Below are 25,803 nucleotides of genomic sequence, written 5' to 3'. Positions count from 1 at the left end.
CTCAAACTACAAATATCTTCAGTCCGCGGAGAACGTTGGTTAATGTAAGAAATACGTCAATGACATCGATACAGGGGATACTTGACATCAAAATAGCAATTACGTTTCCTATAGATTAATAACCGTTTATAGATTGATGAATGTCGTTCAATATCGAATCACATGATATACGTAATATGTCATCTGCTAGAGACCAACTTTTTTATTATTAGGTCGCGGTTAGAATCACCCGCATGACATTAGATGATAACAGAACATACTACTTATGCGGCTCAACGTGCAAAGCCTGTTACAAATCTGGAATGAGAGCAAGTTTCAGTCGCTGCGACAAAGATACGGCGATATTTCTCACATGCGCCAGGGAATGAGCAGCACGAGGTACCGCCGGAGTCTCTGCGTTCCGATTCGACAGCAAGTCATTCTCCATACTATGAACACCGCGCGGCTGCCAAGTAGTCGGAAAGTACTCTCTTTTTTCGCTACCCAACGAACACGCTATGCCATACATCAGATTTAAATATTAAAATATTCAATTTAGATATACGATATTAATTAATACAAGGAAAACTATATTTATTTAAATATAAAGCCTACAGGCACATGGCTGTACACTTTATAGTGATATATGACTTCGTTATATATTCATTACCTATTGCATCATAGTCGGGATTCCATCAGTTTTATTAATATTCCTTATTGTTAATGTTTTAACCCATAAACAGACAATTTTAAAATAAATGATCGTTTTTTTTTGTTCGTAGTTGGTTGGATAATGACGTGTCTCTATATTTAGTTTGATGCATAGTATTTAAACATTCATCTAACAGCAGGTGGATACAATGCTATCACGCTTTTCGCGTAACTACCCTAGTGTCAATGTTTTGGATAATTTGTACATACTTTTATTCAGTATAGTGAATGGTTTTAATTTGATAGATTGCTCGTTGCCCACTAGTTGTTGTTGCATAATAAATTGTTGTTACGGTAACTTGAAATACATCAGCCTCTAAGTGGCATTCCTACACTGTTAGGGAAACGTAGCTCCGTTGAACCCATGACATGTATTACGGCATTCATGTTCATATCTTTCAAACTCACGAAAATGTATGTGTGAGAGAGAATGACTCGCACCATCTCCGCGGATAACCGACATTTGTTTATAACCATCGTATGAAAAGATGACGTTCATACGCGACACATCGTGTCATTATACAATATCAAATGTAATGAACTTGGCAGCTAGTACCTACGTAACATATCGTGAACTTGACAACAAGGTAAAAATATATCAATTGAGTTTCATCAATATTATGTGAGTATAGTACCCAGTAGGTGTACTTCAATTTTATCGCCATACTTGCGAATCGTCACAGTCACTCGCCAAGTCAACAAAGATAATTCATGTGTATTCTAACTGATGGTTTTGATTAGATTTCTCCAAGAGTGTGATTGATAGGAGATACAACATTAACAGTGCAGTAGTCCCCCGAGCAAGTTTGCGCCGTAAAGGGAAGATTAAGAGACTCCATATTACAAGAATGAGCTCATAATAGTAGATATTGTTTTACGCGTTTCTTTGGGAACCATATTACTACATGAATTAAAAATATAACATTTAATTACGCACATGAATAGCAATTTTTGAGCATATCAATAATTTAAACCAATGTCGGTAAGTTGATTTATAAATTCCAAAGTAAACAGCGCGTCCATATTTAATAATATTGATTTCCGAATACTTAAACCGCAGATAATGCACGAACAATTATTGGTGCATACGTTTCTATTGTTATTTTTAATGGCTTAAATAAATCACGTGATTGGTCTACTTAGGCAAATTGATTTTAAAATAAAATAGTAAACATTTGTCTGAAAAATTAGCGTATTTTAAATCTGACCTTTAACGCTTTTTTTATTTCGATTTTCGAACTACCTTTTCATACTCATGCTATTTGTGTTGGGCTTGTTTAGACTTGGAGCAAATAGACGTCTTGTTTACTTCCCAATTTGCGACCTTTTGGCAGCACTTACGCATTACTACACCTCATTCACCGTTGTTCATTATAACCTTGTTTTTTACAAGACTGACAGGACAAGCATCAAATTAATTTCTTCTTACGTAGTGGAATTGCAAACCTACCTAACTGTCTCGTTTATAACATCTAATCGTCTAGCCAGTAGTAAACTTGTTGTTTGTTGGCAGTTCCGATTAGAAACCATGCATGTGGACACTAATTAGTCTGAAAATATAGAAACTCGTAATAATTAGGAGTCTCAGAGTATTTTATATTGATATGTTTGCATTTGACATTTCGCGCTAATAAGAAATACAAAAAGCCACACCCCGTCGTATAAAAATTGAGGATTTTTTTTATAAATAACAATGCAAATTGGAATTCCAAGGATTCGTATCGCTACATCAGAAACCTTATATTTTGGAAAGGGAGATCGATTCCCACATCTATCGTTTTTGCGTGTTAGTGGGCTTAATTCCGTTTCCGGGAGCTGAGATTTATAGTGCTTGCGTCACTTCTCAATTTTATTTCACGATGACGCAACATTATCAACCGATTGAAAACAAGACTTTTTACTATCAACAACAATATCAATAACAACACAATTACCGATCATCTCCCACAATGCATTGTAATATCGTCGAAGAGGCCAAGTGTGAAATTGCTATAAATCACATAAAAATCCGATTTTACGGTTTGATCATTCTTCTCAATGCAGCATCAAAGTGTGTTAATAGAGTTATAGAAGCAAATACGCATGTAGCTATCATACTCGCGAAGTCTGTCACGAATATTAGTAAAAATAGTCTTTCTTAAACATTTGTCAAATTCAATTAAAGACTTGAGAATCACAGATGGAGATTGGACTGAAGATTACTTGACTATGACAATTATAAAGTATTACCCACTAACTCTATAAAACTCTTCTGGTTTCAAGAATATAAGATTTTTATTCAAGGTTATTTTTTAGCAATTTTCTTTATTTAAGGATTTCCCATGTTGAGTTTCTAGGGAGAACCAATATATCAGTTCTATTTGAACATTTTGACAGGATTTGTATTCATGTGTATATTGGTGAACAGGTGTGGCGTGTATATACATCCAATCAAAAGAACATTGTCATTCAATGTTATATTGCCAATATCCCTGTCGCCATGGGAATCCGGAGAAGGTTTTTTCTACTGTGAATTCAAAGGTATTTGTTGGAAGAAAAAGGAAGAAATGTAACGATTTTTCCTTCCACTCTGACTCGCGTAATGATGCACGTTCTGTGATTGACTAAATCGACAGTAGATTATACAAGTGTGTGTATGGGGTAATTCGTCATATGTCGATATAGTATACGATCTTGGCTTCCCTGGTTACCCGGAATTAATTAAACATATCACTAAAGACATATTTCATAGACAATACTGTGCACAATACTGTGCTATGAGCATACAATATAAACAAATCACTACCCCGTATCCGTACGTACGTCGCACCCACTAACAATTTAATTCAAATGCAGCAAATAGAACCTGCTTAATAGGAATATATGGAATATGCAATTTCCACTTTCACAGTAGACTACAAAATATAACTCAAGTTGTCCAATGTTCGTATGCATAATGCATACTGTCTCTAAATCAACCATGTATAATTTCAGTTGTTTTGTGCGTGTACATGTCACACCTTTCGGGCGGAAATCACCATTCATTCAGTTCGACACACAGACAGTCCATTATACTCCTACGTGAATTCGAAGTGTAAAGGGAACGTGATTATGCGCTGACATAACCAAATACAAAAAATGTTCGAACCTACTCAAATACATTTCACTAGGCATACGCGGGAGGAAACTCTCGTCCTAATGCTGCCACGTGGCAGACGTGATAGATTGAATTTAGGTGATAAAGTACACTATAATCTAACAATACATCTAATTACACAATTCATTAACATAGCGAACGAGTTTCTTATAATGGAAGTTCCAATGATCGTTATTTCTACGAGGTGTTAGAAAATCAATATGACAAATTGACAACTGTCATGCGACGTTCTCCAGAATTGCACAATTAACATTTTTTTTTAAGTGGATTGAGCTTTACAGCAAAAAGTAGGTTTTAAGTCAGAATATTTGTTTTCAGAACTTCCTGTCCATATGAAAGTGCTTTTTTTCTAGTCTGTTGTAATTGATTCATATATCTGTACGTTGCAGACGAGTGTTCTCCGGGAATAAACGGAGGGTTCAGGAAGCAGTTCTTTATAGCGTCTAATTCAATTTTGCGTGAATCATAGGCTCTAACGTCCACGTAATTATTGGCGACATTGCTATTCAGATCTAATCACCTCCTCTTTTGTTAAGAACAAGCAGCGCGTCAACAGACTGATGGAACAGTTTTGATGATTGTAGTCTGTAAATAAGAATGTCGTACACTTTTTACCCGCGAAAAAGTGTCGGCTTTATCAAAATTTACATTTCCTGAGTCTCAATAAAAGCATGTGTCAAATTTAAATGGCAGAGTATGCTCTGATGTTTCGTACGGTTACATATGTGTTCGAAGGTCACCGATGTTTGTTATGGCACTGCATGTTGGGTAATGCTTAGTGAGGAATGTGCAAGATGGAATCTTCTATATTTATTACAAGATTTGAACTACTAACTAACTAATGTACTTCTACTATGTTCAACTGTCATTGATTATCTTACGAACTACTCCAGAGTTCACGACTGTCACGATAAAACTAAAATTCAAGCCATTTATCTATCTATACATGCAGATTTGAAGTCCTCTGAAAAATTGTATTTGTAGAATTGTGTGTATCGCAAACTAAAATTAAAATAAGTATATTTTAAACTTGTTTTTAAAAATATCCAGTTACACACTGTAATTAAACCCACACCATAATTTCCACCTTACCATATCCCCCATGAGACCATTAACATACACTAAAAATAATAGCAGAAAATATATTTTGCAATTTATTTTACATGTAAATACTGACAATGTGCAAGCAAAATACTGACAATGTGCAAACATTGGTGATAAAAACCAATTGCTTTCACTATGTTTTTTTTTTTCCTGGGGGGGGGGGGGGTTCCTAGGTTTTTTTTCCTAGGGGTTTTTTTCCTAAGGGTTTTTTTCCGGACCCGAAAAATCATGCACTCCATGATGCCATCTTGGTTACCTTAATCAGAAATCCCCTTGTCAGCTAGCATGCATCTTTAGCGAAGCCGCAAACTACACTATACGGACGTTCTCGGCGACTTCTGGTACTAAGTACTCTATGAACGAGGTATTTCCAGAGGTCAGGGTTTATTTCACCGAAGATCGCGAAAAACTGCGTCATACAAAGTATTTTTTAGAGGTTTGAGGAAAGGTAAATTTAGACTGAACCCGCCCAATGGCGGTCGATATGTTTATATAACTGTTTGAATATCTCATCGGCTTTACGTAATCCATTGTGCCTCTCCCTCAGTGGAAATGATAACACGACGCCATGACAGTTTTCACGCAAGGTTTTGACTTCGCAGACGATTTTAATATTTTTATTTTATTTTTTATCTGACGATAGAACATCAGCAGGCGTGGGTGTATGATGGATTTTGGCATGTCGTCGTGATGCAATAGCCATTTTTGTGGAAGATTAACGTCACTTTCATAAAACGGGCATTATCTCCGTTCGTGTTTTCTGGTTGGTCAGGGAGATTGAAAATTAATTAGTCCCCACAGTTTTTGTCAGTTTGTCTTGAAATTTTCGCACTATTTTGACGACGTCTCTACGAACAAAAGGACGTCTGGGCTTATTTTTAAAGCTTTGCATTCTCGGACAATGACATTCGAAGTGTGAGATTGTGACGGGATTGACTATACGGCATACATCCTGCTTGACAACTTTGTAATATGAAAACAAAACATAAACTAGAAATAAACAAGGATTGTGAGAGCTATGTAGATTTGAACTTCCCTGGTAAACTGAAAACACAAGTGGAGATAATGACAACCCAGTAAGAAGTTTGCTAATGCTCATAATTACAATGGCTGTAACAGTTCCAAATTTAAACCTATTATCGTTTTGTAAAACGTGAAATATAGTGCATAATATGGAGATACTGTCATTACTTTTTTTCACCATGTTTTTTTGGATTATTTTTGTACAGTCTTGCTAAATCTTGCTAAGCATTCAAAAGGGAGAATGGTTGTACCTGTTTTCTATATTTTAAAATAGTCCACTATGTTCCATTATTCACAATGCTGTGAAATGTTAACAGTCTCTAGCCAAGACTGTTTGGATAATAAAAAGCAAACAAAAACAAAAAAATCACTCCCAAGTGCCCACAAACATGCATCTATACCTTAAAATACACTTTTCTAATGCATCTAAAATGTCGAGAGCATGCCACATTGCCAACAGTTTCTCTAATCGCGACAAACGTGTTTTGAAAAATCTATTTTAAATATTTAAAATTTTATTTTATGAGCTAGAGATGTATTTCTGTTTGGCAAGTACTGTATTGTTTTGTCAAGCAACTACACAGGGTAAGTGTTTTATAGTTTTTATAGTTTTGTACACCTTGTAAGAGCCTGTAACTGTGTCGATCCCATTTCGAATTAGCTAGTTTAAGCTCCTTATGTCGACCGGAAATGGACCTTTTTTACTGCATCACATTTAACGCCAAATTTGAGCTAGTTTATATCAGTTAAGGTAGAGATGCAGGTTTGTGGGCACTTGGGAGTGATCTTTTTTTTTGCTTTTTATTATCCAAACAGTCTTGGCTATAGACTGTTAAAATTTTGTAGAATTGTGAATAGTGGAACATACTAAAAAAAAACGATTTTAAAAGATAGATAACTGGTTCAAACATTATCTATTTCGAATGCTTAGCAAGATTTAGCAAGGCTGTACATAAATAATAAAAAGGAAACATGGTGAAAAAAAGGAAATTACGGGATCTCCATATTATGCACTATATTTAAGATTTAACAAAATGATAATACATTTAAATTTGGAACTGTTGCAGCCATTTTAATTATGAGCATTGCCAAACTTCTTACTGAGTGAATTGTTATGCAAATTATCAATTATCTCAGCTTCTTTTTAGTGCACATCCCAGAACTTTAAAAAAATAGCTCCTAAATACTTTTACCTTTTGTTTAGAAATTATCACAAATGATTGACAATGTGTTTATCTTCAAAACGCCGTTGGGGCATTGTTTTTGGTTGAACAGTGTTACAACAATCGTACAGACAATTAGCCTGGATGTTAATTTATGTTTAAACTTGGAGTAGTGAAATTTGAGCTGCTGCCCTGCAAAATTGACAACTGGTAGACAGTTTTCAAGACAGCACTTTCTTCATAGTAAACAGATGTACCCATAAACCAATTTTGCCAGGAAACAGAAGCATGATTTAGAAGCTATTTTTTTTTAAATCACTTTTGACCATAAAAGCATATTTTGTGCATATTACAAACTACAGTGTCCATAAACAATAAAATAAGCTTTCCGAAAATATATAGTTTTGTGTACAAGGGACGTCATCTTGGTTTCCTAATTAACTAATTAATACCTGCCAGGTAAACTACATCTATCTTAAGAGGTATAAGCTAGTTTACATTGCATTATATCTGTTAAGAGGTATAAGTTAGTTTACATTGCATTTACGATGATCTGAAACGTCACACTTCTAGGTACAATTTTTCCGATTATTATAATGTAACACACTGTCGTGAAAATGTGATATGTATTTAACCAAAACAGAACTTAAATAATCGGGCACAATAAGTTACATGTATTAAACAAGTATGTATTCAGGCATATATATAACATCTATAGAAATACAAGAGATAATTTTTCAGCAGCTGATCATCAAAACAATTATTATAATTCTCATCTTTTTCTATCCTAATTTTGGTGACTCGAAATCACAAGGTGCGTCATTCATCACCGTGTAAAAATCAGTGTTTTTGTTAGCTTTATGTAAAATATTATGCCAATTTTGTTTTGGCATTTATTGTAGTGAATCGATTTATGCTAGAGCCACACTACGATATCAAATTACCAAAGCTAACGAGGGCGTAGCCTTACTCGTTTTCAACATTATAGTTTTGTCCAAGGTTTCACATAACTTGGTCACAATTTACGCATTTAATGTCGCAGAACATATGATGATTGTCCGCCCTGTTATTAAAGTGCATGTAATGAATTGAACATTTATATAATGACAACATTACATTTTGGCATACATACACAAAAAATCGCCCTCAAAAACATAATTTGGGGCTAACAAGCAATATCCATCCATCTTACATTACATGAGGACGAGGAAAAGAAATACTGAATTCAAACAGCTAATAAAAAGTTATGCCATGTGTTTCGCCGTCATTGTAAGCAAGCGCCCTCAGAGACTGAATGTATATCCGCTCATCAGTTTTCAGGGTCACCTAAAGCGTTGGACAAAGTCTTGAGCTGAAACACGCTATGGGATTTCAAAACCAGCCACAGCATCATACAGTTTACTGTTGACAACGGTAAATTAGATTACAATCGCTGAATTTGCATCACGTAGATACTTCATTATGCCATGAGGGGCGACATCTGTGGCACGTAGCACGAATCACTTTTAAACATTTGTACGTCTAGTGTTAAATGCACCTAACTCCGTAAACTCCTAAATCAGTTTATACTGCTATAATAATCTAAAACATAAATAAATTACTCGTGTGCAACACGTAATTTGTTATATTAATAAAAATACACATAATATAAATAAGTAATTACATTTCGTGTATACAACACGTAATTCGTCCCTTATAATTACGACCCAGACGCCCCGTATAACATTTGTTAAGTGGTCTAATACTTACCCTAACATATGTGTACATTGAGATGTTAGTTACACTATTGGCCTGTCTGTTTTAAGGCGCTTTTAATACATAGTAGTAGCGATAGATTATATAAGCTTTCCAGTCGGTGGAAGGGAAAGGATACGAATATGATTAAGACCAGATTAATCTCTTATCGGTATTGAATCTTTTAGAGTAGGCTGGATCGGGAAGTGTTTTTATGTTCATGATTTTGTTCCTTCCTATTGTTTTATTCTATCTATATTTATGTATCTTTTAAGTGTTCAGGTCTATATATGCAGCGTTGGTAATCAGATTTAAGTTTGTCTGATTAACGTCCTGCTACGTATTCATTACTTTCACAAATTGTACCAATTATATATTGGCCCCAATATAAAATGTCTATTCTGAGTGTGGAATGTGGTAATGTCATGTTTTTCACTTGTCTCACTGCCACAACACACATATGTGTATATATATATATTGTACACTTTATTACTGAATGCATTATGTTTAGAAATCGCATTGTGTAATATGTAATATTAGTTGCTAATACGTCATCGAATACGTAATTGATTGGCTTCGATTGAGTAGTATTTGCATATGTGAAGACATATTTATACAGTATATATCTGATATTTTATATGTAGATATGACTTCATGAGATTGTGTTTGAGTAATATTCTTAGTAAAATCAACTCGGGTTCACTTTCTAACGTCATTTATGCCAAGAGTGTTCACACCATAATGTTGGGGCAACATTTTGCAAATGTGTAAAATTTTGTCCCAACATTATGGTGTCCACAAGGAAAAGTAAATTAAGTATGGGTAAAGTAACAACACGGATATGAAAGGCTAACCAATTGCAACATTTTTTGTTATAATTTATTAATGAATCTATATGATAACTCCATGTATTTCAGATTATTGACGAAAATATTATTATAATAATTTCGTTACAAAACGCAAGTCAATGGGAAATATATAAATATGATTTAAGGTCATTGACATTGGTGTGATGGGCCTTCATTAAGTGTAATGACCAGCAAGTGTAATATGTAACTAATATGGAATCTCTGTATGGGTTGGTGTTCAAGGGAAATGTACCAAGAGACAATGTGATTCATCAGCAAATATTACAAATTAATATTTTTATTTTTAAGAGATTCTCATAATGAACATCAGATTAACTAAAAATTGAACAATACTTTCAGTAGCGAACGAACAACAATACTAATAATATTCAGCTTCGTTTTGAAACAATGTAAACATTGATATATTTTCAGGTTTTGTGGTGTGCTATAATAAACTGGCAACATGCATTATCAGCAACATTAACCGAAAAATCACCATGACTACACACGTTGTATATGAACGTCATTTATACACACTTTCTTATATGGACATATCACATGTGATACATTTGTAGGCAGGTTTGTTGTGGTTATGACAAAATATATCATGTGCAGATAATTGCAACTAGCAACTTAGCCATTAGTCGTGCAACATAGACGGTTACTTTGAAGTGCATATTTGAAATAGGAAAATATTCTATATTTTTTTATTAATAATTGGTATTTTGGTGAATTACATTTCGTCATCTATTCTATTCTATTCTATTCTATTCTATTCTATTCTATTCTATTCTATTCTATTCTATTCTATATAGATATATAACTAAATTCGAGCGTTCATATAGTCTAATAGATATGAATGATAATACAATCGATATGTATATAAGATGTATATTTATATATCGTTGATGATTCGGTAATCATAACAAGGTACATGCACCAATGAAAACCGAATTGTCCGAATGACAGGATTTGTCTTATATTTAAAGTGTGATAGATATTCTTTAGTCAGGGCATTAAGCAAAATACCAATAAATATATGAGTGAATAATTGCAGCCCTTTACATAAGAATTAAAATCGGATATAATGGCACATTAATGACATTAAAGTGAGTGCAGTTCTACCACAGTGGTTATATATCCCCCGATTTCGTAATAGCTTGGAAAACATTTGTCGGAAATATCACTTATTTAAACATGTCATTATATAACCAGGATAATGACGATTTTCAAAACTTAAAAATGTTCAAAACAGAATTTTATTTTTATTGTTTTCAAACATACAAAGTGTCTTCGTATTGTACATTGTGTTGAGTTGATCTGTGAAGTGGAAATGACATTTTAAAACCAATCAGCGGAACTTGATTAGCATAAAGGGCTAGAACGCACTTAATTATGCCTCAGTTATAAGGTCGATGAATGAATTCATATTGTATCTAAACAATTACAAATTCATTCATATGCTTATTAATTATACTGAAAATAATTAATGCATTCATAAAAAATCACATTCAAAGTTTTCGGGAATTGATCAATTTTAACAGTAGTAAAATACTTGACATTTTCTGTTGTAGCAGTCTTGTGTCTTCCATTAGCTGAAAAGAACAGAAATTATAGCAATTAACCTACATCAAAATGAACAGGTGTGTTACAATAAATAAATAAATAAAAACTAACTGGAAACATTAATAAAAAAAATGGCATATGACCGATTTCAGTTCAACTGTAATAATGCATATGATTGCACTACCGATGAATTATTAATACAAAGATTAATTTTCGGTGAATAAAACTATTTTTCTTGATCGTATTGATTATGGCATATGACATAACATTGTTAAATACGTGTTTGTGCTTGTATAATGGTATAACTTACTTGAATTGTCTTTACTCGCCGAGTTTAAAACATCCGATTCTGGCGCAAATCTTGGCTAAACTGGCTAATTCTTTAGCTACTTCTGTGTTTGTGGGATTTCCCATTGTAAAACGTTTCATCATTGGGGACCCAATCTGATTTCCCAGCCACTTCTGCAAAAAAAACAAAGTAAAATAAATAAAAACACTTATTATTCATCTAAAGAAAACTTTTGAATTTCCGGTTTGCTAATGGGATGCGATATGATATTGGTTCACTAATAATAATTAATAACGCACTTGTAGGGTTCAAGGCATTCAAACTGTGACGCACTAATACATAAATTGTTTGTGATGCGAAGGATCAAATATCAGCACGCGAATAAAGAAATTACGAATACGTAATAAAATCATACATCAATGTGAAAACTAAAAAATCAGAACGTCCGATTAACCAATAATCTGTTTTTCGTAATTGTGTTAATTTATCACTACTAATTATAATCAATTAACATTTGTCAATGGCAATTATATCAATTGAGTCAAAAATTAACAGTAATTATGGAAAATACATCTAACATTTTAGCGGGAGAATGATTATCAATATATCATGCAGGTTACTTAGTTACCATAACCAAATTGAAATACGAAGCATACGTTGTTTACAGTTTTTGTTTTCTTTGATGCAACGTGTAATATATAAATGAACCATTTTAAAAATTGATTTGATACTGCATGTTGATTAATATGCGTTAGATTATCATGAATTATATAGTGTGTGCCAAATGCGTTATGAAAAGAATACTAATTTATGTTTACGTCCTTATACATTGCATCTTTGAAAACCTCTTCATTTCTGACCTACGGAAGCGTTTCAGTTTTGAAAGTACCAAAGTGAACACACCGTTAGTAATGTTTCTAGGAATATTTCAATATTGAAAAAGAAGCAGATAGATAGATAGCGGTTTTTATATTCACCATTTTTGCGCCCGCTGTAAATATATATTGCGTCTGTTATTTTAATAATATGCAGTTATTTGCGTCACCCGAGACCGATATTACGATGTTTCCAAGTGGCTGTTACTGGCACAAACTGAATGACGAAGTCAATATTTGCCTCTTAAAGACGATGTTTTTTTTGGCCGAAGACAAAATAATAACTGTTTTATTTCCCGAAAGCTAACATCGAGGAAGGAAGCGACGTAAAATTATAATTAGTCTTCCGTAAGGAACTACATTTGAAAGTATCGTTCATGCATTCTAACAATCCAAGTGTCCCGGATGTATGACGTCGCGGCCAGTCACACACAAAATGACGTCCGAGGTACGAAATACTCCGGGATTTGCATAATTGCATTATTTGTCACCCATGTGACCGGCTATAACCAATAACACCGACTGTCTCATACTTGAGGAGTAATAATTTTTAGGTTATTTTCTCAGCATAATCATTTGTATAATTGTTACTTCCGCCATTGTTATCGCTTTCTGAATAGTTCCAATATTTTATACTAAATTGCATAACCAACGAATGTGGGCGGTGCTATATTGAATTACTACAAATGTATATTTTGACTCGGTATTCCTGTTCATGGCGCACACGGGACTCTCGAAAAAATGACGTGTATTCTTTAAGACTAGGGTAGCGATCCACATGTTGATAATCCATCGTTCGCGTAGTTTATACACCGTCGTATCTTTAAAGGGAATTCCTATTACTGACGTTTTTTGCATCGAATTCCAAAATAACACGTCGATTGTAAATTCAAATCAATTTTCTCAATAGCTTTTTTTGTATCATATCAATCATTAGAGGTATGTGTCTAATGATTTTTATGTTCCATATCTTAGTATCAAGCGCAGACAATAAGCAACAGTCTAAACAAATCGCATAATTCATAGAAAGAGAACTTTTATTCAGTATGACGTAATCAATTACACTAATTTGAAAATCAAACGCTCTGCTACTTTGCGAACGTTAAACATGCTCATATTACCAACAAAGGATTTGCTTCTCTGGTCGACATTTTGTGTTTGCCAGATTTTTGGTTATACAAATGTATGTGAATTATTACACAAAGAAAACACTCTTTGAGTAAGATTTCCTGGATGATTGTCTAAGGGTTTTCACTGATCAATAGCCTAACTTTATTTTATTGCCGCACTTATGTTGTGAAATTTATTTATACTTTGTTCAATTGAAAAAAAATACAATTCATAGCTAGTAAATACCTCGTCTTTTCACGAAAGTATTCAAGCAATTGACATGATACCTGTGTTCATTTTATCAAACTATTGAAATATTTTCTTGGAAACTATTGACTGTCTGAAGTATTAGTCACTAGTTTTATTAGTCACTTAACGACCATCCACCCTTCAAATTGCAGAGTTTTGTTTATAACGCATTGTTTTAGTTTAGTTTTGAATGCCAATGTTGTTTCACTTACATGCGTTTAACTAAACTCGTGCGTTTTCAAGGGAGGGGGTCCCGTTATCAGGGAAGGAAAGCACGTGTACAATTTCGTGTTGATATTCGGAAGACACGGCGAAATATTTACTGTAGCAAAGAATATTTTATAGTTTTTTCACTAACTTGACATAGTATTGTGTTTCAAAAAATAATAATAACATCATTCAGTACATTGTATACATAATATAAATACGTTATTGTAATTCTTATAATGTAATATTCATAAAGTAATTATGTAATTGTAGTTAAATAAGAACAATAAATAATGAGGCTGAACAGAAAAAGTTGATAGTATCATTGTATTGAGTTAGTTCTCTTCTTTGTTTATACTGCATCGTATAATTCCTGCTAGCCATCATGTGTGATTCAATCGTCGACCTCGTCGTACATTTTTGTCTTATAATTTGTAGTGAACTGAATACATGATGACAGTGACTTTTCACATTAAACGCATGTCTGGACAAAGCACGTATACAGTTGCACATGTATTGGATTATTTACAAGTGATCTGCAAAAGAAGAAACAGTATGCATTTTAAACAGTTTATAAAGTTGGATACGTGCGGGAAAATAATCATGATATCAACCGACACATAGCATAATAAATTCTTAAAGTGGGGGAGTCGTCACGTGCGCATGCGTCAGATGGCCATAGTGTGTCATTGTTTACAAACAAGCGTCTACCCAAGAGCCTTTGCGTTTTTAGCATGTGTTGTTATCTTCGCTTGGGACTCAATTCCCGCACGTACGCAGGTGACGGCCCTCTCGCTTTAAGTTAATACGCATTTATTTTAATGAAACAATCTGAGCTTAAAATATAAATGATGGCGTGCATACCCTTCTCATCTGTGACCACTCTCAAGCAAAACATTTGATTTCTGCACAAAGTTTTGCGATCTGATTCAGTTTTAAAGCGACTTCTGTCCTTAGTGGGTTATCTCGCTTAGACATTTCAGCCAACCTTTTCATATGAGGTGACCCTACCTGGTGAGACAACCATTTCTGTAAATGAATAAACAATTTTTGTTATATGTAACATAGATGTGAAAGTTACTTAATTGTTCAATCGGTGCACTCAGTGATGTCTATTCGAAACGTCGTCATGCCGTTGTTTATAGATTCAAGTAAATTAACTTCATGCTTAAATTTAATGTGTTTATTTCCATGCCATGCCTTGTCATGCCATGCAAAGTTTAATGTTGCTACTTATACACCGATATAGAACGATATAGAAAACCAATTACAACGACTACATACAGATTGTACCATGCACGAGTGTGTATATTCTACGCTACGCTATGTTATTCAAAACAAAACAAAAAGTAAAAACAACCGGGAAATGGAGCCTTGGTTTCCATGACAACGGTAGAACCATCGTAGAACCATCATTAAAGCATCAGGTCCTTTGGTAAATATATTAATCGCCTATCCATTAATCTGGCATCAACTTCAGATAATTCCATTCACCGAACTATGCGATGTGATATTGTATGCTCCAAACTGACCACGTGAAACCACCTGTTATATATCGCCCTCTCGTTTCTTCTCTTCATGCATCAATGCGTGTTTCGAATGACTTCAAAGCTGGAGGCGCTATAACGCTTCTTGACGATGACTTGTGCAGTAGAAAATCATTGTGGCGCGCCGTGAGCTACCTCCACACGTCGGATTTTGACCATCATATTTACAATTTTAAAGTAATCACTTTATGCACGAAGGCATGTTGTGAGTTACAAGCTTTCTCTCACACTTAACTACAATAATGAAGCAGCGTATTCGGGGGGGGGGGGGGGTTATGTTGTAGTATTTTGCATATTGAATACTCCCTTAAAAGTCTACTAGCAATTGTTAATTCAATTTTCACTGTTTGTAAGATCTGTAGAGTGTAAATTATAATATCGCTTATGTAATATGATCAAAATTAATTTCGCTAATTTTGTCTATTTATATCATTAACACTGGATTTTTTGTATTTATATCTTAATTTCCACATGATAAAAAAGCCTTAAAAATAAAAAAATATCAAATTACAGGGAATTGTAAAAAAAAAGTATATCAGGCATATAATATATCATACCCTCAAAATTCGACTTCGAGCTTCGGGGATGGATTCAGACTGACGTCGAAGGTCGGACCGCAACGCCTGATTGAAAAATGTGCCATCAATTAATTCTTCAGTTTCGATTTTCCAAAAAAAAAGTATAGTCGTTTTTTTTGCCAAGGGTAAAATGCAACTGGGATTTACCTATTGGATATTGTGCCATATATGATGTCGTGTTTTGAAGGCATTTATTTAAACATGCAAAACAACCACATGCAACATGCGAAGCTATAATTGATAAGAAGAAAAAAACATTTAGTGAATAAAAAACGGGAAAGAGTCATTCATTATAAATCTATTAATCCCATGCGTAATGTGTAATACATAATTTGTGCATTCAACTTTTGCCTTTTGTTATGTTGCGATAGGACTGATTGTTGAAGGTTGTGAGTAAGAAGAGTTAGGTAATTGGAAGGTGTTTTGGAAGGGAATTTATTTTTCTCGAAGTTCGTACTCTCGCACATAACAGTGGCAGATCTTCACCTGAAGAATTAGTAATAAATAAATAAACAAATAAATAAATAAATAAATAAATAAATAAATAAATAAATAAATAAATAAATAAATAAATAAATAAATAAATAAATAAATAAATAAATAAATAAATAAATAAATAAATAAATAAATAAATAAATAAATAAATAAATTCTGCATACAACAATTCAAATGATTTGTCATGCGAAATAACACAAGTTAATTGAAATCAAACCAGAATTGTAAATTGTTGTATGCTTACTCTCATAGTGCCCGGGTCACGCTTGTAGAATTCCTGAAATTCATATGGTGTGTCGTTGTTTTCATCTTCGTACTGTGCATTCACAACAGGAAGTAATAAGTTACAAATAAGTGTACCGACGACACACAGTAAAACTATTGTCGATTTCATTTTCCTGAATACCGATTCCACGTCCTGTGAACATTGTAAAAGTAAAAAAGAGTAAATTATACGTAATAATTCGGATCGAAACACTGACACATTTCACCCCCACCTCCCTGCTGGTTTGCAATTTACACCAATGTTAATTAGCTTGAGGCTGGTGTGTTTTATTAAACGGTAAAATAATATTATCATGGTATTTGAGAATAGCGAACACAGTAACTTCAAATCAACGATATAACACGGTTATGGCAAATAACATGGGAGGCCGTCAGATGGCGACATGTTTGACACTTCGCAAAGCCCCCTCCCCGACAAAGTTGTTCTTTTATACCATAATCCCCGGAGTTTGCTTGACAAAACTGGATTTCAATAGATGACGCCCTCTGGAGGGCCGGACTCAACCCAGCGGCTATATTTCCCCTAACTGCAAGTGATTTAATATACAACGTCGGTATATTCTGTATATGCTATGACTTTTCAATGCCCAAATATGGGCAATAGCCGTTACAAATTGACACTGATGACACAGGAAGATAAACAAAATCGATAGTTACAGCTATTACTGCCATAAATTGTGAACGTTATATTTTTAAGACAATGAGAAATCGCACTTAGCAATGACGCTACCGATAGAACGTTGCGAGCTTTATAGTTTTGCTGTTAATAATATGCGCGATTTAGTTAGCGTAAAATAATCATGATATAACAAAATAGTAAAATTAAACCATTGGCGACCTGGTATACCGTCTGGTTTTGCAAATTCTCGTGATATACCTTTTTGTACAAATCGAAATAGTCATCACTGTGATGACAGTGGAAATTACCCGGGGGGGGGGGGGTTACTTGCATAGAAGTGCAATACGGGTATGTGCCGCCCGACTGAGTTGTCATTTCACGTTTTTTTTTGTTTAGAAATGGGTAGCCATTTATTTACTGTTTCACAGGTCCTTATATCCAAAGCCAAATACCGGAAAAGGCTGAATAAAATGCATTGCCCGGATGCATTACCGCCTATTAGCAGATTGCAACGGAACGTGACTTGTCACTAGTGTGAATTTCACTAAACTGAGGTTTATCATTATTATTGTAAGGTATCTATGATATTTTCAGACTTAAATCAAATTTATCTATACGAACACTTGAACGATAGTAGAGCAAAACAATAGGATAAAACAACTAATGACTTCACTTCACTATTTCATATTTTACACGTAATTATATTTCTTTTAAGGTTGAATAAAACACGTGCATTTTTGCCATATGCACACATAGCTATGACAATATTTGGTGTCTAAATATGTTTATGATTAATGTGTACCAGTCAAAAGTACGTTGAACTTTAAATTCAATTTCAAAATTTAGCAGCAGTTCACATACACCTCAATAAACACATTACGTCAATATAACTTAATAATTATTTAAACTATCAATACTTCTAGACATGTACTTGACATTAAGATATTTGTTCTCCCTATTGTTATCAAGCAGATATTTAGTTATTTAGATATACCCTTGCCATAGAAAACAATGGTAACATGACCTAAAACAGACAAAAAATATTATTTTAATTTCATTTTGTACATTGATTTGCTCTGAACCGAGTAGCGGTCTAGATTAATAATAACCTTCTGTGCTACAACCGTTGTTTTTTCGTTTACTATCTCGTATATTTTGTGAATATTTTATTCAATAATTATATAAACCATATATAAGTTCATCTTACTTTCATTTCATTTAATTTATCTTCGTTGTGTTATCATTATATTAATAGGTTATCAGAAGGTCATTATTAATGTATCACTGATATTTTTTGTTCAATTATGATTAATTACAAGTGGATATATTATAATATCGTGTGTGGGAAATAATCATCTTAGCTCTAGGTTATATATTGAGTAAGAATTCAGATACACCTCTGTTGGTGAAAAGAACACGTCAATTAATAGTGTTGAAACAGTGATGAAATGGAGTAAAGTAAAACAGACTATAAAATAAAGACATAATAATACAATCAAGATAAGGTGTAAGGGTAAAATAATATAATAAAGATATTATACAAATTTGATATGATATGTACAAGGAAACACGTTTGATGCACAATCAATGTGGCGGAAATAGTCCAACGAATCAAACAAATCCTATCGAGAAACTGTATCATATCAACATATCATTACAAGTCTAGAGTAATCTAACCCTAATGTTAATCCCACTTAACGGTGTAAGTGTCGGGATTTACGTAACAACCACTGACGTTAGCAAGATGACGCAGGTCGGGGACAACAAACGCAAAATTGTAATTCAGTTGTCTGAAGTACAGTTTGCACACACACATATATACAACTAGGTATTCACACTACATATTATAAAAAGATACACTAGAAACTTCGCCAATTTGAAATCCTACCAGTTTTGTTAAATACCGAACCAGTATTTCAGAACAACACACATAAATTGTAATACCCGCTAGTATTGTGAATTTTGGTTATATTCAAGGTGACGTAATCTACGCCACGACAAGAAAGCCCGGGGTTGTAAGCACCGTGCCCTAAAAAAAACGACTTACTCAGTGTCTTAAACTCGTGTGAACAAATAATATAGGTATTCAACTATTAATATTGCCATAATTGTGATTTGTAAGCTAGTATCACGCGGTATTGATTAATGGGAAGAAGATTTCATTATTTTATATGATAAAAACGCGTTATCTGGAAAACATAACAAACTATTTTAAGACTGTACTATATATTATGTACACCGGGGAGAGCATAATTCAACCATTTGTTGGCATGCAATCAATTGTCGGCCTTTACAATCACATTTGTGGGGCGTCAAGAGTTTTCAAAAATATTAATACACGAGTTCCAATAATTGTTACGAAGTACTCAACGGGTATATATTATAATATACTATTGAAGATTTGGGATGTTGACAATGGATATAATATAGAAGCGCACAATGTAAGTGTATTTGTGTAGGGGGGGGGGCAATTATCCGCCGTCAGCTTTAATAATTCTCTCATATACCGAAAACAATAAACCGAAAAGTAAAATCCAACTTTCCCGCCTTAGATCTACCTTACCCTTGCACAGTATCATATTTCTGTAAAAAAACAACATGCGATGATATTAATAATAATAACCTGACTATGTTATCATTCGGAATTGAATTGTGGATATTATTAATAGCGGAACATATCTACATTGCACTGTTCGTCAACTTGTATTGTTCGAATGATACGTTTATCGTCGTACACTGGCAAGTTTGCGTAATCTCTCGACTCTATTTTATTGTAGCCCCTGAGAAATCAAACCTATCCATTCAATTTTAATTATAAATCACTCTGAGTTCCATCCCACGGTCTACACATCAATATACACTTAACACAAACCAAGTGAAGTCTCACATAGAGTAAGCGATTTTGATTACAGTTTTGTGTGAAACATTCACTTTTAAATCTTTCTCGGTTCTTTAATGATTTCAAATTTCTATTATTCGATCTACGATGACGTCATTTTCGCGAAATTGTATTGTACGTAAAACGATGTCAGGACCCCTTAGCGACCGCGTGTACACCGATGTCTAGTAGGGTGCGTCAATGGATGATACGAATGACGAAGCTGCTTGCGACAATTCACCAATCGATGACACGACTAGGCAATGGACTCAAACTACATTTTTTATGAAATAATGTATCGTTTCTAATAATCTAATTATATGAAATATAATCTAATAATACCACGTTTAAAAATTGAAAATAACAATTACTTTACGTGATGTGTTTGTACTTTAATTTAGTTATTTCGTATGCCACAAACCACCGCATGTTTCTTTTAGCACGTACAAGACTATGTATAGACGATGGCATAATTGTTCCAACGAAATCTTCTTGATAATAATTTTATATTGTCTAACATTATGTCAACATGATCGGGGTTGGTACATAAAAAACACCACGAAATTACAAGCACTTTTCAAACTCTCTACTTCATGACGGGCTCTTGCTTTGCTGTTATTGCATTATAAAAAGCTGGCGTTCGGTTCACTGCTCACTGCTACCGTGCATTGCCGTTTAGATCATTATGCAATTGTTCACACCGCACGTAGAATTATAACGTATAATGCGACGTTTTTTTTATGTGTTTCCAAACCTCACATTATTAGGTACATTATCAGTATTATCCCAGTATGTCGCCTTAGCCTCGCGACACACACTCTTTACGTCATACCGTTTTCGAGTCAATGCAGATGAGTGTGTGTTTTTTTTCTTTTTTCAATTCACGATTATTTAAACTATGGTAACGTGGTTACATTGCCATATCCGACCACTGTCTCATATCAAATGACATATACGTACGCGTATACCAATTATTATATGTATGTATTAGGTGTACATCGTATAAATATGTTGAAAAAAAACAGACCAAAACCTGAAAGAATTTGAAAGAAAGAAATTGTGAATGTAACAAAGCATTCTTGTTTAAAATAAAGTACTGGAATGCAATCTTTGCAAATAGATAAATACAAAACTACATCTACATCGCATGGGTATGGTGAACGTTTTAACGGTTTCGACACTCGAGTGGTTATTGTTTGTTTGAGAATTATTATTAATTAACATATAACTGTACACGCTATGAAATAAGCAAGGGCAAACCATGATGTATTACTAGTAGATAATCGAAATGACATTTGTCACTCAAAGCCCATGTCGATTACAACGACATATAACCGACGATCATGTCATAAAACGCACGTAAAACTCTGTACTTCTGACCGTGTAAATGTCATAAAAAGAACATGAACGTTATAAATTATGTTTGTCGTACATCGACAGACGGTAATTCCACTATGTAACCGCTGGAAGCTATCACTACTAGATACATTAGTTCCATGGCAATATATCTACGTCTTTAAAGTAATAAGTTATGGTGACCTTTCACAGACTATGTGTAAGCTACTTTCATCGAATTAGGTAATTACATTAAGTAAAACATCTATTTTGTAGCTTTTATTATTATAAAAAATAATAATAATTCCATACAGAACATCAACTGAAACTATACGTGTTTAACAACACTCTTAATTCGAGGTGTTTGGATGTGCTGTATACATATCATATATATTGTGAGATGTGTTTACAGAGGATCACAATAAAATATAATGTTTGAATTAAGTATTGCAATGTATTAGAATGCTATTATGTAACTCGGAAAACGGTACAGGTCTGTTTGACAATCTTGAAATATGTCTTGCGTTATTCTCAAATGAGTTATTACTAATGTTTTGGCTTTAAAAATCAACTCAATTGCGAGTTATTATTTTTTTGCAGATTGGTTTATTGCACATGAGAGTTTCAACGAGAACTACAGAAATCAGTTACCCAGCAAAGCGAATATGACACAATGCAGTCAATCGTACACATAATGCAGTCCATGATTAAATGTTCCACATTCAGAATTGACTAACGTTTTTTACCATTCTAAAGGAGGCATGATGTTATCAACGTCTAGTGATAAAAATCACTATTATTTACTGTGAATGTGTAAACATGGAGTAGATTTAAAAACTAGTTGAGATGAAAAGATAAGGACAAGATGGGAAAAGCAAGAAGAAAATCGTTAAATACAATTAGATTGCTAATGTTATATTGGTAATATTTAGTATGAGATTTCCCAATTTGTTGTTGATAGATATAGTTATGAATGGGGTATGCTCTTGTAATATTGATATTGTGGAAAATATAATATTAGTAGCATTTATCGGGTTGAAAAGTTGAATGCGTACACACAGGTACTTTATCTCCATCCATACGTTGATGGTAAGGAAGCCGTCACAAAACAAAATTATAGCAATTTACGCGAATTTCGTCAGGGCGTAATTATAAACTCCCAACATAAATACACCTGAGGTGTCAATTTATCATACCATGCTTCGACATATGGCAAATAATTCGATCAAGCACTTTCCGTCAATAAGGTTTACCCTGAACAATCTTTGAAATAAAACATTTGTTGAATTTCATATACGGCCAAACCACATTAATATGAGATACACTTTACAATAGAGGCGTAAATTAATGAGCACTTATATACAACCATCACAGATGAGTTGATTCAAGGTTAATCTATATTCAAGTCAAAGTTAATGTAAAACATGTTTAAAACGGGGAGAGACTCTCTCAGGTGTACTTAAGTAGAAGTTCGCCATTATATGTTTCGCTAATGCCTCTCTAAACCGCGAATACAGCAACATAAATAAGAACTGTGACCACTTTTAAATTCGAGGAGACAGCGTCGTTGTCTGTGTCGTCCTCGGGTGTTTAAATGCCCACTGCAACAATTCGTTTCATACTTTTTCTTCAATGAGGTGTGTACGGAGTACCTTTAGTAACCATGTAATGAGAGGCGCTTTACCTACTTAATTTAAATTAAGATAAGTAAAGCCGCTTCCCATTTAACCAACTCTGTATTTTGCGCATGTTAGCGCCGTGTTTCTAACTCGTACTTAAGTACCTACTACGCTATACATCCCACGCCCGTCGTCTTTCAGCTCTTAGACAGAAGACGAAAGTGCTTCGTGGAACATCAATACTCTAGTCTTTCTGTACAACGATTTCTTCCATAAACCTTATTTACGACAAACTAGGAAGTACGCTGTATCTGTACCCCACCTACAAACCGCCGCATTTCAGATTGAGTCAATATAAAAAAACAAGAAATCAATAAATATGACCTCAATAAAACCCAGACAGAGGCAAACTAAGTTTCCGATAGGTTAGTAGAAAATGTAAATGTCAGACTGAAGAAGAACATAGACATTTGAATGGCACCCCTGGCAGTATATATCAAAGAAATGAAGACACCATACAACGAATATTTTTCAAGTGATGATGTAATATTACGTTTACCTAAATTGCATGCTGTCTTGTCACAGCAATGTTCATTCGTACATCTCATATGCTAGATACACGACTTTTTATATTTGTAATCATAGAAGGCGGGTCCCTATTTCACTAAAATCAACAAATATTTTCTATATTTCAACTATGAACACTACATCTTTGTGATATTGATCTGGCACTGCGTGTTTCGGAAAACCGCTCGATCAGCTGCTTTAACGTCATCACCAGTCATGATCAGTTCACAAGAACACAGTTATTTTACTCGTCTTTACATAGCGTGTATTAAGAAACAGGAAACATTCCGATAATGAGATTGTAAAAAATCCCTATGAAACATCAAAATTATCAAACAATGATTTTATCTGTTTTTTTCTTTCATTATTACAGCTCAACGTATTCTATAGTTATATTTTGTAAAACACGTTTCTCTCTCAATGTCAAATTAGCCTTATTAGAGTTTCAACGCGAGTCTTCGTGCATTATTTTATCGTTTATATTGCGACATACTGCGCTGCGTGTGGAACGTAACAAAAGAAATCTTACGGGCAAAATAATCCATTTGGTTAATGTGATATATTTTTTTATTTCACATGCAACATTTATACTCGCTATAAACACATAAACCTTCAATTTGTGGTTAGATAAGAATATTTTCTAAACGCGCAATCCGCACATCTCACTGATGAATCTCAAATAATAAACTCAAATTAAATTAAAATTACTATATAAAATTGATTAATTGCCACTTTTATACGTCTGTATCAGGCTGGTAGTCAACAAAGAGGCATATTAACCCAATTTGTATATGGTATAAAGTAAAAAATGCTCTACTTAAAATCTCGGAAACGCATTGTATGTAATCGCAATATTTGCACCCTTCTTAGCAAACGTTGTTATCTGTAACGTTGTAACTTTCAAAATAACACAATTTGATTTTTTGTATGACATCTAATTTTTTTGGCGATTTAGGTTCGAAAACGAACTTCAGTATCAACTGGCTTCTGTAAGCTTGATATATTATAAAATACCCATACGTAATTATATATTCATCACGGCTATTTGCATACATTGCTGTACATTAGATGGCATTTATTTTTTTGAAAAGTATATTGACAACGTTTAGTTCGCAATGATTTATGAATTGGTTTTATCGTCTTTCAGATTACACTGGATGAACCTACATCACGGCAAGTGAAATATAATGTATCACTAAAAAGCTGGGTACTATCATATAGACGGAGTATAGACGTCTACAACAATATAAGCAATCAAGATTTGAAATTTTAAGTATAAATGTAAAAGTCACGTAGGTACTAAAAAACTTACCTTGTTTTCTTAAATTGCGAGGCGAGTCGTAAAAGTGGCCTGTATAGCACCGGTTGATTCTTCGTATTGCTTCGAGCGTTCACTACCTCGCAACTTAGAATGATGCTGATTCGACTTTTATAACACACTTAGGGCGTTCTTCGCTTGGTACGTGAATTAATACTGCACCGTTTGTGTGGAGAGCCAGAACACAAAGTTGACGTCAATATAACCAGGGAGTAATGAGCAATGTCAGTGGTGACACCTTTTATTTTGTATCATGGGGGTGGTAGTGGACAACCACGTGACCCGAAAACTGTCATGCGTACTAAATAGGTGTTCATGGTCTCCCCCGAGTCATTCAGCCATGCAAATTACTAACGCGTTTCCGATGTTACTCTGACAAAGGTTAAAAAGAGATAATTGGAGAAACAAATTGATCTGCGCTTGCGCAAAACAATTAACATTATAAAAAAAATACTCGAAGCGTGGTCAGTGACGTCACTGCTCTTATCTATCTTAACATAAACATGTGTTATAACAGCAAACTCCTTGGTTGATCTAATGCATATAGCTATGTATAAAACTAATTTCA

At 33.9% G+C, this 25,803-nt stretch overlaps 1 protein-coding gene across 4 annotated transcripts; it reads right to left on the bottom strand.

Moving 5' to 3' along the window:
* Positions 1 to 11,215: 11,215 nt before the first annotated feature.
* On the bottom strand, positions 11,216 to 25,525 carry LOC144355616 (uncharacterized). Of its 4 annotated transcripts, none has more exons than XM_085501416.1 (5): positions 25,230 to 25,429; positions 16,859 to 17,032; positions 16,099 to 16,164; positions 11,575 to 11,726; positions 11,216 to 11,293 (listed from the first exon to the last, which is right to left on the bottom strand). In XM_085501416.1, the coding sequence occupies exons 2-4, from the start codon at positions 17,006 to 17,008 to the stop codon at positions 11,586 to 11,588; spliced, it is 357 nt and encodes a 118-aa protein (XP_085357542.1). In that variant the 5' UTR covers positions 17,009 to 17,032; positions 25,230 to 25,429; the 3' UTR covers positions 11,216 to 11,293; positions 11,575 to 11,585. The 4 variants fall into 4 exon arrangements, with proteins under 4 accessions (XP_085357542.1, XP_085357544.1, XP_085357541.1 ...); XM_085501415.1 differs by lacking the exons at positions 11,216 to 11,293; positions 11,575 to 11,726 and adding exons at positions 14,106 to 14,530; positions 14,859 to 15,023; XM_085501418.1 differs by lacking the exon at positions 16,099 to 16,164 and having other exon boundaries at positions 25,230 to 25,435.
* Positions 25,526 to 25,803: the final 278 nt, after the last annotated feature.

This window comes from Saccoglossus kowalevskii, chromosome 7 (genome assembly GCF_978046115.1).
Source record: "Saccoglossus kowalevskii chromosome 7, keSacKowa6.1, whole genome shotgun sequence".
NCBI lineage: Eukaryota > Metazoa > Hemichordata > Enteropneusta > Harrimaniidae > Saccoglossus > Saccoglossus kowalevskii.
Note: the sequence above shows the minus strand (reverse complement) of the source record. Positions and strands in the feature narration are given on the sequence as shown.

Coding starts and splice junctions, on each gene's coding strand:
- LOC144355616 (XM_085501415.1), bottom strand. CDS start 17,008: ATGAAATCGACAATAGTTTTACTGTGTGTCGTCGGTACACTTATTTGT. Junction 16,165..16,858: donor GTGACCCGGGCACTATGAGA/GTAAGCATACAA, acceptor TTTTTCAATCAG/GCGTTGCGGTCCGACCTTCG. Junction 15,024..16,098: donor CTCGAAGTCGAATTTTGAGG/GTATGATATATT, acceptor ATTCATTTACAG/AAATGGTTGTCTCACCAGGT.